Consider the following 14,446-nt stretch of genomic DNA (forward strand, 5'->3'; position numbering starts at 1 on the left):
AGAAAGTCTTATATCACAACTTTAAACTGTATGGCATTTGCAATTACTGTATGTGCTTACAATGGTATGCTGAATTACTACATTGGCCTAATATCACAAAATATTACTCCAGAATTACAAAAAGATATATATGCATTATTTAGAACCAAGTCACAATTCGGCACCAGACAAGCACTATCAATTTACTTTTATGAAGTCTCAAATAGCAAGAAAGAAACTTTGAAAGAAGCTATGCCTTGAAATCAGTTGGAAAGGGAGGGAGAGGGAACCTCCAGAGGAAACAATAATACAACCTAACACTGGTTAATCAACTGAGCTGATTAAGGATCCCTTCGAGGAAAATACCTTATTACTCACTGACCTGGAATAAAAAGATAAAGAGAATACTCTATACAGCCAAGATAATAAGGTAAACAGTAGAACTTAAACATAGTTGCCTTAGTTTGTCCCCTAACCTTCATTTCTTCAAAAATAAAAAAATCTACCAAGCAATTTACTTACCAGATTAAACACAGTTTCTACAATATCCCTATTGGATACTTCGCCAACTTCCACCAGTCCTGCCAGAACAGCAAATTTCATCCGGATGCCACGGATTGGGACTCCTGGATTCAAAGGCTGCAGCTTGTTCTGCATTTCAGCTGCGTGGCCTTCTTTTCCCCCTCCAGCACTGCCTCCCCCTCCTCCATCATCACCTGTTGGCGGAGGAAAGGAAGCCTGTTTGCCTTCACTAGCCATAGCTAGTTCGCTTCAAAACTGTCCGTGCACACCAGCGCTCCAAAAGTGTAAAGAGTTCAGCCTCTAGCCTGGGTCTTCTTCAGGTGCAGTTTCTGAAGCACCTGAACGCACAATATCTAGCTGCTTCTTCTTCTTCAATGCAAAGAATATCGACTTCTCTCCTGCCGCACCGGGACTCGGTCCGTGGCCTCTGAAATATATTAGGGAAATAATCAGGAAACGACAGAGATAATTGTAATTAGAATTACAATCATCCTCTGCATAACTATATGCAAACCCGACGGGAACCCGAAGCCTAACAGCGACCGAAGGGCAAAACTCTCGCTTCTTTTTGCACACCCTCCGCTCCCCTTCCTCCCTCGCCTGAGGAAACAAGGGCAGGCGTAACTGCACCACGCAGGTAAGCGCCTCCCTGCTGCATTTTTTCTGCTCAGATGTTAAAGTTCCTCGCGAAGGTGGCGGAGAGGGGGTGGAAGGGGAGAGAAAGGTGTGCTGCTTTTCCAAAGAGACCCCCCCTCCGGGTTCCCCCCTCCCCGGCTTTTGCAACCGCGTCTCCCGTTGCTGCCCTTGGGTTTCAAGCCGCGAAGGTAAAAGCGCCGAGGCGGCTGCCGCTCTGACCGCCTCCCCTCCCGCGCCGTCACAGGTGCAAGGACAAAAGTGGGGCCAAGGCAGGAAGTTCGCGCTCCCCGAGCCCTCCGCTTGCCGCCTGAGCTGCGAACGGAGGAGGAGAAAGAGGGAGAAGCTGCCTCCTCTAAAGCCGGGCGGCTGCTGCTAGGGGCGGGGAGGTGGACGCTAGAATTCCCACCACCAGCGGTGTGGAGCTGCCCCCCCCCGCCTGGGCTCAGGGAGAGGGACTCGGGACGAGCTCCCGCTCACGGAAGCAACCTGAAGTTTCTGTGCCGCCGCCTCACTCCGCAGCCACCCGGGTTCGCGCCTCCATCGCTTCCTGCCTGCCTTAGCGATTGCTGCCGCTCTCTGCCGCCATGACAGCGCTGAGCCGAGTTCCCAGGAGTGTTGCCGGGCAAGCGCCAGTGCGCCTGCGCCTCCAGGAACGGGCGGGGCAGGGAGGCGAGAAGGGTGCAGTGGGCTAGGGGAAAAAAAGGCGGCGCCTGCGCAAGCTCAGGTGAGCTCAGGTGTATCCAGGTAAGCAGCAGGCGTAGCCTGGATAAAGGAGAAAGCGGGGGGGGGGAGAGACAAAGAGAAGGGCCCTGCCTTGTTTTTCTTGCGGCAATCGAGGCGACTTTAAAGCCCATACTAAAAAGGAGGCTTTTATAACCCTCCCTTAGTTGTGGATTAGGTAACTAAAGCCAGCTGTTTCTAGAGTGAAGAGACTACAATTTTTTCAAAAAAATAGTGCTGAGGAAGCTAAGCATCGGCGGACTATGTTGCCTGTTTTTCGCGGTGTGTCTATTTAAACTGCAGTGCTATTAACATTTTATAACCCAGGTGCCGAGCAGTACGTTGAAAGCAATACGATGTACAGTACTTCCAAGGAAACATGATAGTTATCGACCAGTTTTGCCCCGCGGGATGGGACTAATAGGTGAATCTCTTATGTTTTCTCGGAATAAACCGTAGACTGGACGGAAGATATTTACGTATCTCAATTTTTTTTTTTAAAAATCATATGAGCGTGTACATATATATAAAGCCTCTGTCTACTTGCCTGTAACTTTCTTAATTGCTCTTTTCTGCCTTCAGTCTACATTAAAGTTAGGATTAGTACACATTTAAAGAGAGCCAGTGTAGTATAACATGTGGAGTGTTGGACTAGCATTTAGGAGACCTGAAATAAAATCCCTTACCCGGCCATGAAAACTTGGGGAAGAAGGTGTGGCCGCCCTGGTAAGCTTCCTGAGTAAATATCTCATAGATCTTGGAAACCCTGCTAGAGTTGCCATAAGTGGAATGAGCTTGGTAACACATGTCACTCAGATGATTGAAGCAACTTTAATTGATTAAATGATAATAATTGATAATTATACCATACAAGAGTTTTGAAGAAGTCAGGGAGAGACTGCTTTTTGGTAAGTATTCTTAGAAGAGACATTCTCTCAAGCAAGAATATGGCATCTCTCTTCAAAGATGGTGTCTGATTTTTAAAAATTTACATGCATGCCAATTAATTGTTAGTGCCTCTTCTGTTGCTCAATGGCCTTTAATTATTATAATTGCCTTTTAAAAAAACAATATTATATTCCGCAGGAGAGTAGTAGAGGCTTTGCAGTGTGATACCAGCCAGTTCCCCGTTCCAGCAATGACCAGAATAAGACATTTCTGAGACATGTTGTAGAAGGTCTTGGTTCCAGAGGACCCCAAATCCAAACAGGTTATGAAATAATACCAGCCCTAAAGTTGGCTTCCTTTGTGTTGTTTTCAGCTAGAGGGGAATTAAAAACAAACAAACAAGCTGGCGAGCAAGCCAAAGAAAAGTACTGTAGATTTGAGTCATCAGGATTCAGGATGTGGCATATCTTCTGCCTCTGTTACATGTGGTAATTGTTTTCTATCTGGTTGTAATACTGCACCTATACACCAGTGGCACTAATTCTTAAGCATTTAATATGATTTTTTAAAAATCACTCGATTTGTATGTCTGAAAAAGTTACTTGTCCACAAAAGTTCACATTATACTATAGTAGTTAGTGCCACAATGTTTTTGTTTCTTATTTATTTATTTATTGGCCTGGATTTGTATGGTCTCCCATCAAAAAAAACTCTCTGAGTGGCTTATAGAAAGAAATAATAAAATGCATTATTAAAAAGAAGTTGCAATACTTAAAAAACAAGAAAAAGCATACGGTTTGTAATTTTAAAAAACCTCTGGCAAAGGAATCTGACATTAAAATTTGAGCTCTTATACAATACATAGAAATGCTCAAAATTTAATTCGAATAGTTTGACTACTCAAACTTCTGTAGCCACTTTTAATATAGTAAGTGCCATCACCTGCTCTGCTTTCTGCATTTCATTTCCCCCTGCTTCACTGTTTATAGTTACACAAACATCCACAACCCTGTGCCTTTTTAAAGCCAATGTGGTGTGTAGAGTGTAGAGCTGGGATGTGAGAGATCCAGGTTCAATTTCCGCAGAATTATTAAACTCTCTGAGTGACCTTGGCCTAGTCATTCTTTTCCTTAGCCAAACAGACCTTACATGGTTGTTGTGAAGATAAAAGTTGGGATTAGGAGAACCATGTACGTGGCTTGGAGAAAATGTGAGAAATAATGAATCTGACAGTTTTTAAGATGTGAAAAGACTTTTATCCAGTTTTAAGCTGTATGATTCTCCCTAAAATCCAAGGGGAAAAAAGTCCAAGCATCTAGTTCAGTCTTACTGATTTTCTTATTTCACCCATTGCTTTCTTGACTTTTTAAATCCTATAGAAGAGTTATAGCTATTAAGCCCCCACATCATTAACTAAATGGGTCTGAGCTCCTTTAGACAACTAGTTCTCACCTGCTTATTGCACAACATATGGTTCATCTCATCACAATTGACTGGAAATCTGACCTCCTATTTTTATTGTAATAGAAAAGTAACAGGGGTTGATGAACCAGTCCTTTGCTGTATTGCAGTACTTGAAGCTCTCTAGAATGAAATGAAATATGTACCAGTGTTACGCAACAGAGTATTGGCCATAAACTTACATAAGTCTTATCAACATACTTCATTGTCATCATTGTGACTTATAGCAACACTTTTCCAGGGTTTTCTAGATAGAGAGTACTCAGAATTGGTTTACCATTTCCTCCTTCTGAGGGTGCCCAAGACCACACAAGCTGACATTACACAGAGGAGGCACAGTAGAGAATCGAACTCCCAACCTTTGGCTCTACAGGCAAACACCTAATGCACTGAGCTATCCAGCCAGCATCAATGTACTTATTATTAATGAACAGTATTTTATAAAACACTACTAAGAAACTAGAATTAAGCATTGTTTGAATTATAGTTTTTCTTTTTCAGTCTTTCAAACATAATCAAACAGTTCCAATACTTTGCAAAGTTTGACTTGGTCTCATCACTTGAATCACCGTTGCCGCTTGTGGCTTTGCTTTTCCTCCCAAAGCCTTTTATAAGCACAAGTCAAGTTCAAACTCATATAGAAACTAACAGAATCATAGTCTAAAATGGCAAGATTGAAAGTCACCACTAAAATGCAATTCAGGTTTAATGAGATGGGGAGCCTATGAATGGAAGAGCTTTACTTGTACACAGAATCTTGATTCTATGTAAATATTTATGCTTCTCAATTTATAATGGAGAACCTGCCTGCTTGAACAATTTTTTTAAAAAAATGCCAAAACTCTATATACTTCGCTTTTTCAGGTTGCACAGAACTGTTTTTATGTGTTCAGAAGACTGCAATCTGGAAAACAAAGAACACAGGATATAATTTTGCAAACCACATTTGTGCTAGGTCTATTTTTTTCATTCCCTTCTACTGAAGGTTCTGCTTTTGTGTGTTGTAATAACATTTGCATCATTAAATCAAGTTAAGCATGTTAGTCTAGGTGTTTTCTGAGAAAAAGGTGAAAGACGTATTCTACAAAGGAAGTTGCTCTTCGTCATTGATATATGTTAAAGCTGGTACACCCGCTGCACCTATTCCTTCAAATGTCCAATCTGGCCATGGTTACAGATGGCTTAGTTGCATCCCACTTGGATTACTGCAATGCAGTCTATGTGGGGCTGCCTTTGAAGAGTGTTCAGAAACTTCAGCTGGTTGAAAATGCTGCAGCCATTGCTGTAACTGAAGGGGTTACAGGGAGCATATAAGCTGTTCCTCTGATTACAGCAGTTTCCCTGGCTGCCATTCTGTTTCCACACCCAATTCAGAGAGATTGCTATCACTAAAGGCTATGCAGCTTTTGTTCAAGATGTTTGAAGGATCATATCACCCCATATGAGCCTTCTCGGATTTTAAGATCTTCTGGTGAGGCCCTTTTCTCAGTTCCAACACCTTCCCAAGCTTTTTTGGTGAGGATTCAAAAGAAGGCCTTCTCAGTGGTTGCTCCCAGGCTTTGGAATGTGCTGCCCTAAGAAGCAAGGTTAGCCTCCTCCCTCTTGTCCTTCTATTGTCAGGCAAAAACCTTTCTTTTCAGGCCACCCTTCAAGCCATAAATGTCTCAGGAATGCTTTGTTTATTAAACTTAGAGATGTTTAAGTGTTTTAAAATTGTTTTTAATCTTGGTAGTAATCTTGGTAATAATCTTGATATATGTACTGTAGTTATAAGATTGAATCCATGCGACGGAGTGAGCTCCCGTCGCTAGTCCCAGCTCCCGCCAACCTAGCAGTTCGAAAGCATGCAAGCACAAGTAGATAAATAGGTACCACCATGGTAGAAAGGCAACGGCGTTCCGTGTCTAGTCGCGCTGGCTGCATGACCACAAAAGATGAGCACCGCCTCCTAGAGTCAGACACGACTGGACAAATTGTCAAGGGGAACCTTTACCTTTACCTTATGTAGTTTTAGAAGAGGTGACTGTGTTAGTCGGTGCTAGTGTAACAGGCAGAAACAAAAGAAAAAGAAGACAAAAATGCTGTGGCATCTTAAAGATTAACTGCTATGTTTTAATGTGAGCTTTTGTGGACAAATCCACTTCTTCAGATGTAGAGATAAGAATCTACTGTAAGAAACTACATGAGGGACAGGATTCAATAAGTGGTTTTGCTTATAGATTTATATCTTGACTAGAAATGTCAAGCTATACCCTCTTCCCTCTATGTACACATCCCATGCACACCAAATTCCTGCTTGATGGAGACCTATCAGACCCTGCAGGGTAGAGAGGAAGAAGTCTCATTACTCTGGTCTTGACTAACGCAGGGCAATGCAACATTGGAGTTTGGGAATGAGCCCCTTGATTAGTTCCTCCCTGGCATGCACAGTAGTGTGACATTGGGTTTAGATTTAGGTATGTGAACAGATGGGTTTATTAAGAGGGGGGGGGATTAACTTCTGTAAAAAGCTGTTCCTCTGTTGCTTAGAGATTGTGGAGAACTCCTTTGGCTAACACTATTTAATATCTAAATTGTACATGACATCACTAGAGAAGCTTGTCTGGAGATTTCAAATATCGTGATAGCAATACGTGGGATGTTACCCAATTTTATTTCTCCTTTGTAACAGAGATAGACCATTTGTTCCCTGAAGTGTACCTGATTTATCACTGAGGTTCATGATATTTTCCTGCTGTCCAGACAACATGCTTTGTCTTGGCATGTCTAGTAACAAAGGATAACAAAATCCAAAACTTCCTGTGGGTTTTTTGTTTTCTCCCTACTGCAAGGCATGGTTTATTTTAAAGTTGCATTGTTCCATGGGGCTAGAATTTGGCATTATGGCCCTTCCATGGTTTGTTTCCTAGTTCAGAGCTTCCTTGTTGGAAACTTTCAATAATTAGAAGGTAGGGAATTAATTTACTTTCTCAAACAAGAGCAATTTTATAAGATATCAAAAGATTTGAGATGTTCTTCTGACTAAACAAACAGGTTTTCAGAGAGGTGGTTGAAACATTTGGGAATTCATTTTCAGGTCAGAGTGCCCAGATAGAAGCATTTAATTAGATACAATTAGGTGTAAAACCAGTTTTTTAAAAATTGCATCAGAAGAAAAATTGCAGCATCAAATTCAGTACTACCCAGTTTAGAAAAAAAATCCTCAAGATTTTCTTAGGGGAGGGAAGGTTCTGAGGAAAGTGACTTTAAAAGGGGCAGTTTGTATTTGGACTTTGGTAAGCCCCATGATTCTTTGCAACCAACTGCAGCCAGCCAAAAGAGAGGGAGTGTTTATATTGCCCTATCTGGACAAATCGAGAGTTAGGTGAAATGAAAGAAGTTGTGAAATGGTGCTTGAAATTAGTAATTCACTGGATGAAGGTGAAGGGAATAAAGCTCAACAAAGACTGTGATTCTTATTGATGGGTAATGCATCTGACCAAAGAGGTAGCTGATGTTAGATGTGGCGCAGAATGTTTTTCACTACGTACCTCTTGTTCATCAGCTGTCCCCCTTCCTAAACAGACTTTGCCAATATCATTTGTGTCTTGGTAACATCCATATTACATGAACAATATGGGATGCTCACTGATTGACATCCATTTTTGATTGCAGATGTTCCCTCTGCTTGCATATACAGTGTAGATAATTCCTTCTCATAAGCCTTAATAAATTCCGATTGGCATTTGTTGGGGGAGGGGACAAGCAACATAGTTATCTCCAGTAACTAATTTTTCTTTTTTTTTTAAACCACCCAGAGTAGTGCTTGCACTATTGAAGCAGTATATAAATCAAATAAATAAGACACATCAGTGGTTCCTGATAGTTAAGGCAGCTAGCCTATGCTTCTGTAAGGATCCTCCTTTTATTTATTTACCTTTTCCTTCGATGACATTCAGAATTTATTTCTTCCCCAGATTTCACTTATCTATATTTACCATTGCCAACCAAATAATCTGTATTCTCACTTTTGCTACCCTTTGATCCACTTATAGCCTTTTTCCTTCTCTGGCATTATAGTCCCGTTGAGCTATGATGGTCCCAGTTCTGTTTTCTGTACAGCATCTAGCCAAATGTGATGAATAAATGATGAGTAACGACATTTTGCTCCTATGCCAACTATAGAGAGTATTCAGCATGGATAACAAAATACCTTTGATCTAGAATCAAATACCTAACACCACTGTGAACTTGAGAGATATTTAATATTGCTAGTGGGCCTTTACCACCAGGGATCTACTAATTTACTTGCAGGTGAGTGTGTAGATTGAAGTCTAGAGGTAATAATTCGTATGTAAAATGTAATGAATAATATACCTTTATTTTCCTTTTGACTGTAGATAGAACCGAGAACTTTGAATTTTATCTGCTGTGTGGTCTATATGAGGTCCAAACTGACAGAGGTACAACTTTTCCCAAAGGCAGAAGAGTGTTTCTTTTTGAAGCAACTGCTTGCTCTTGCAAGTGTTACTATCTTCATTTTCTTCTTGAAAGTAGTTTGACTGTATAAAGCAACCCTACAAGAATGTCACAAATTGTGACTGGTTTATTTTTACATGAATGCTTTTAAGCTGCATCTACTTGATCAAAAGTTCATCCCATAATAAATTGTTTTACCTATGAAGTTCCAAAATCTGAACCCAGTGAAATATTTTTCCATGGATAGAACTGGCAGGATGGAACACAACCTTTCATTTTTCTTTTTCATCTTCTTGCTGTGATATAAAAGCTGCTACATTTCCCCCTAAAAATATGCCATATTTATTAGCACCATGCAATCTTTATATATACTGCAGATAACTTTCACTTTCCTGGGAATAAGCCTTCAATTTCCAATTTAGACATTTTATTAATAGCCCCCGTCACAAATAAGCCGTAATTAATTCTGCATTTGTCTGTGTTCATTTGGACGTACCTCTAAGAAGAATTGCATGAGATCATGACATTTTCCCCTTTCTCGTTGCAGATAAAATGTTAATGGGGTTTTAAAGTGTGGCTCCAGCCCAGCTGTTATTGAACAGCAGTTTTCATCATGCTTGCCAGCATGCTGAGGGATAATACGAGCTGCAATCCAGCAGCATCCGGAGGACCACATGTTCCCCATTCTTGTTTAGTACATTTGCAGCCAAATCCTGAGCATGTCCAATCTGAAGCAAATCCCAATTTTATAGAATGCAGCTTAGTGCGCATAACTTTCTAGACTTAGGTGTTGTGTTTTAAGTCAAGCATATTCACAGGAGGAAAAAAAAAGGATTCAAATAGGCACCACAAGTAAGCAAAAGCCCAGTTCCAAATCTCTGTGGACACAGGAATAAACATTGATAAAGAAATTACTCATTTCTGTTTGTAGGTTCCATTTCCTAAGGCTGAACCCTGCCATAGCCCTGGCATCCACCACTGATCTAGATATTGTCACAGAGGCTGAGGAGAGAATTGGTGTCTACAGGGACAACTGTGGGTTGATCTCTCAAGCAGAAACTCCTGTACTGTACCATAGATGCCAGAGACTCTTTAGGACTGGCAGTCTGGGACACAATTTATAAGCTGAAGACACATAAGCATGAGACTCTTCAGCAGCCCTCCAAGCAAGAAGCCAGCATGTCTTCCTCCAAGGCTCAAAATCCATAACAAGCAGCAGAGCCACACTGCACGCATGGACAATCAACAGAATGCTAACTTACAGGCCTGCTCCTTTGAGGCCTTCTGCTTTTCATGAAGAAGGTGGAGCTTGAATAGGTTTCTAGGTCTAGGCATAGCTCACTAAGAGTTCTCTTTTGTTGCACCTTGCTGTATGGGTGTCTCCTCAATATCGGGACAGGAAATGTCCTGTCCCTCTGTTGGTGATTTCCCACATTCCTCAATCTCCATTTTTGTATTTTAATTAATCTTTTCTCGTGTTCTGAATTATGGCATAGCTAGATAGCTCAGTGGTTTAGGTATCTGGTTGCTGAGCCGGAGGGTGGGAGTTTGATTCTTGTGCCTCCTTGACAGGGGCTGGATGCAATCCATAGGATTTCTTCCTGCCCCAAAGTTCTTAGATTCATTTTAAGATAAGTTCTAAGATTATCACTATAATTATTGATTATTAAGGTTGGGGAGAGTCGCAGTAGTTTGAACTAGAAAAATGATACCGTAAAGGTAAAATAAACTGTTTATTCTAATCAGCATATTTGCAGAACTAGTAATTCCATGTAAAGGATTAAATTTCCAGAGACTAGCCGTAAGGTCTAACCAACCATTTGGTTTTTCAGTTCCACAATGGAGACTATATTTTACAATGCTTATCTTTCATCTTCCTAAAGAAAAAGGGGTCTTGCGTAACTAATTATACTGGAGATGACTGGCTTCAAATGTGTTCCAGCGACAGTGCATTTTTACTAAACTGGCTTTAGAACAAAAATTTATCTTGGCAATTTGTAAACACATTCCATTTCCACTGCATGCACAAGCCTAACTACCTTTACTGATCAAACTGAGCAAGGAAGCAGTTATTTAGCTTTAAGAAGTCAGCAGAAGATGATAGGATAGAAGCTGACACTGCTGTCTGGGAAGGTAAAGTGTCATGGCTAGCTATTGGACTGTGACACTTGGAAAACTACAGGATAATAAAAAGTACCTGAAATATAGTGAAGCCATCTTTCTGCCACAGCCTTTAAAAAAATATATCACATATATGAGTCACATACACTTCCTCATACAATGAAAAAATGTGAGAAGATGGCAGAACTAGCTTTACTCTCCTACTGTTCTCTGCACCAGCTTCCTGCACATTTGGCACTTGTGGGTAGAGACTCTATGTGTATCAACCTCTTTGTCAAGGGAAATCCAGGTTGGTCTAGAATATCTCAGTGAACCCTGTAAGCAAAGGATTGTGTTATGCTGCTCCTAAATGTGGAGCCACTGATGAAAATTACAAGCCCCGTTATGTGTACTTTCAACATGCAAGAGGGTCCATGTGTACCCAACTCAGCAATTATACCTCTGTGTATAAATTTACTTAGGCTTCAAATTACCGGGGGAGAGGGTAAAATGTGACCCTCCACAGGTTGTTTGGGTTTCAGCTCCCAACATTCCTCACCTTTGGCTGTGCTGACTAGGGCTTTTGAGAGGTACAGTGCAACAACACAAGGAGGGCCTTGTTTTCGCCACTTCTGTCTTATTCAGTCCCTAACACGTAGATCAGTTCTTAATAATTATAATAATAATTGCATGCCATCAAGTCAATTTCAACATATGGTGACCCTTTCCAGGGTTTGCTAAATACAGAATACACAGAACTGGTTTGCCATTCCCTTCTGGGAGCATCCTGGGATACAGTTTGCTCAAGGCTACATAGGCTGGCTCTTGTCTCTGGAGGCACAGTGGAAAATCAAACTCTCAAATGCTGGCTCTGAAGCCCAATACCTAAACCATTGAGCTAAAGTGTTCCCTAGAGACCGACTGCATTAATTTGCTATATACACTTCAAAGCACTCAGTCTACTACTGTGATGGCAGCTTAGAGGTTGCACTCCTCTGAATGTCTCAGTCTCTCTAGCTTGACTTTAAAAGCCCTTTAGGAGGCATGGAGGATCATTTTGCTGTGTTTTTGGCACTCTTTGATCTAAACTCAAGGAGAGCCTTCTTTCAAATCTAAAAGGGATGGCCTGTCATGTCCAGTTTTGAAGAAAGTTCCCCTCAGGCCTAAAATAGGTTGGGGATGGGGATATCTGTCAAAATTGCATCCTCCATTCTCTAGAGGGGGCAGGGGGGCTTTTTAAATTTAAAAGGAGGATGAGGCAGGGGACATGGGAGTGCTGGGGGTGCCTCAGAAGAGCAGGTTGCCCACTCTTGATTTATTAGAAGAAGCCAAGAAGTTCAAGCAAACATGGCAAGCTGCACGTGCAGCACACAGAGATCCTGCACAAGAAGGGAGAACTTGTTTGAATCAGATTCCCCCTATCCTTGTATGGAAAGTCTCTACAACCATATATCTCTGACCTCACGCACATGAAGCACACTGATGGCAAGGAACATGGTGAGCCTCTACAGCTCCCTCCAGCATTGTTCTCCACTACTATTAACTAGTTGAAGAGAGACATGTGTTTGCTGGTGTGGAACCAGGAGAAAACTGGAAGATACTGACCAAATCTGAAGCAAACATATTCAAAAGTGACACTCCTGATATCAAATTCTAGTTGAAATCTTTGGTAGACTTTTGAACCATAACATCCGAAACCTGACATCACTGCTGAAACTGGGGTGTGGGGGTTGAAATGTTTTGCTCAGAAGGTCTGAACAAAAACAGAAATGCATGTTTTTGTGTAGTATGTGTAGTACTGTGCAATAAAACTGGAGGATTAGTTCTGCTGTACAACATAATGTAAGTTACATTTAAATCTCTGATATTTCCTATTATTGTACCAGGATAACTCTCTTAACATATGCAAATATATAATTATGACATAAATTCTATGTTCTACACTGTACTACCTTTTAGCTGAATAAAGTAAGCTTCTATTACAGTCAATACTACAGTGGTGTCTCGCTTAACGATGTCAATTGGTTCAAAAAAAATCGCTGCTAAGTGATTTCATCGCTAAGCGAAACGTGGTTTCCCATTGAAATGCATTGAAAACTGGATAATCCATTCCAATAGGAACAAATTGCCATCCTTAAGTGAAAATCACCATAGGAAACGTCGCTAAGCGAAACGCAATACCCCAATTGAAATGCATTGAAACCTATTTAATGCATCTCAATGGGGAGGGGGGGAATACAACAACAAATTAAAAAAGAGTCAAAACAAAGTCAAATTTGGTTAACAAAGCGTTTATTAAGTGCACTTTATGATTTTCAAACATTTTAAACAGTAAACTTTAACTTATACATAACAGAAAAACATTTAAAAAACAGCAAACATGAGGCTGTTTAAACCATCGTTAAGCGAAACAGGGGACCCAAAATTTAATCGCTATGCGAAGCATGGTCCCAACCATCGCTAAGCGAAAATCGCCCATAGGGACCATCGTTAAACGAAGCATAAAAATGCTCTGAAAAAGTTGTCGCTAAGCGATTTTGTCATTAAACGAAGCAATTGCTAAGCAAGTCACCACTGTAATTGTATTTATTAGGAATAAGCTTTTCTACAGTCTGTACCAGCAAACACTCATACCCCCTATTAAATATAGATGTTTAAATGCTAAAAGATCGCCAAACACTGCCCAAGTGTGTGCATTACAGTATGCGATCACACAACCTAGTAATTTCTCATACCTCAAGAGGCAACATCTTCCATCCCAGCTTTGCACAGATTTATGTGCACAACCCATATTATTTTATTTCCAACAAGCAAAGTAATATAGGGGTGGGGAGGTTATCTTTCAGAACTGAACACTTGATTTAGGAGTTGACACAACGGTGGGACAAAAGCTGAAGAAAACAAAAGGTACAGTATCAATAGAATAATGAGCAACGACAACAGTACACTATTCTCAACTTTAATGCAGTAAGAAATTTTGTTAGACACCATTCTGATTTTTAAAGAACAACTCTCAGAAAGAAAACTATACATGTACATCCATAGGGCCACAGGAAACTGTCTGATAACCATCACATTTATTATAGGCATTACACAGAGGGGAGTTTGAAGGAGAAACATTACGACTGCTGTAGAACAATACCATCCCTGGATTGATGTGTCAAAGAACATAAAGTATGTAGGTACATAATAAGGTCTAGACAAAGAAGATCTGGATAAATGAAACATTACTGCCTACACATACATTTTAAATCAGCTTTGCACATTGGGACTCTCTTCTCCTGGCTTTTATGGGGAAAATTTATGTCAGATCTAAATAAAATTATGGCAAATTGTCAACAGAACAGTACTCATGCTACATTACTCTGGCCTCGAGAGTGAGAATATATTTCCATATATGCTGTTTGTCTTTCCACAGACACCATTTGAATTGCTGCTTCCTTATTTCCTACTCTCATGACAAATTCTGACTGCAGATGTACTAATCCAGACTTACTGCTCATCGGCACTATTTATAGCTTCCTGGCTGCTTCACTATTGGTCCTGCAAGAAGCTATGGAGGCTTGCAGAATGCACTATTCTTCTGCCCAGTGTCTTAGGAGAAATATATTTTGCCTACCAATGAGGTGAAGAACGTGAGCAATAGCTACATGGTCAGTGCCAGCTGTGGCAGTCAATTATT

The 14,446-nt window shown here is 40.8% G+C and overlaps 1 protein-coding gene and 1 long non-coding RNA gene across 7 annotated transcripts in view; one reads left to right on the forward strand and one right to left on the reverse strand.

Annotated features, from left to right (window-relative positions):
- The window catches only part of LRBA (LPS responsive beige-like anchor protein), a 456,729-nt gene extending 455,568 nt beyond the window's left edge, over nucleotides 1-1,161 (reverse strand). For all 4 annotated transcript variants that reach the window (XM_078394767.1, XM_078394766.1, XM_078394768.1 and 1 more), the window contains exon 1: nucleotides 502-1,161. In XM_078394767.1, coding sequence (XP_078250893.1) covers nucleotides 502-738 — 237 coding nt within the window. In that variant the 5' untranslated portion in view covers nucleotides 739-1,161. The remainder of the gene's footprint in view (nucleotides 1-501) is intronic.
- Nucleotides 1,072-14,105, forward strand: LOC110072755 (uncharacterized). Of its 3 annotated transcripts, none has more exons than XR_012087709.2 (3): nucleotides 1,072-1,138; nucleotides 8,586-8,782; nucleotides 9,596-12,760. It is a non-coding gene; the product is annotated as an uncharacterized LOC110072755 (long non-coding RNA). The 3 variants fall into 3 exon arrangements; XR_012087708.2 differs by lacking the exon at nucleotides 1,072-1,138 and adding an exon at nucleotides 1,777-1,881 and having other exon boundaries at nucleotides 9,596-14,105; XR_012087706.2 differs by lacking the exon at nucleotides 1,072-1,138 and having other exon boundaries at nucleotides 8,109-8,782.
- Nucleotides 14,106-14,446: the final 341 nt, after the last annotated feature.

The sequence above is a fragment of the Pogona vitticeps genome, chromosome 5 (assembly GCF_051106095.1).
Source record: "Pogona vitticeps strain Pit_001003342236 chromosome 5, PviZW2.1, whole genome shotgun sequence".
Classification (NCBI taxonomy): Eukaryota; Metazoa; Chordata; class Lepidosauria; order Squamata; family Agamidae; genus Pogona; species Pogona vitticeps.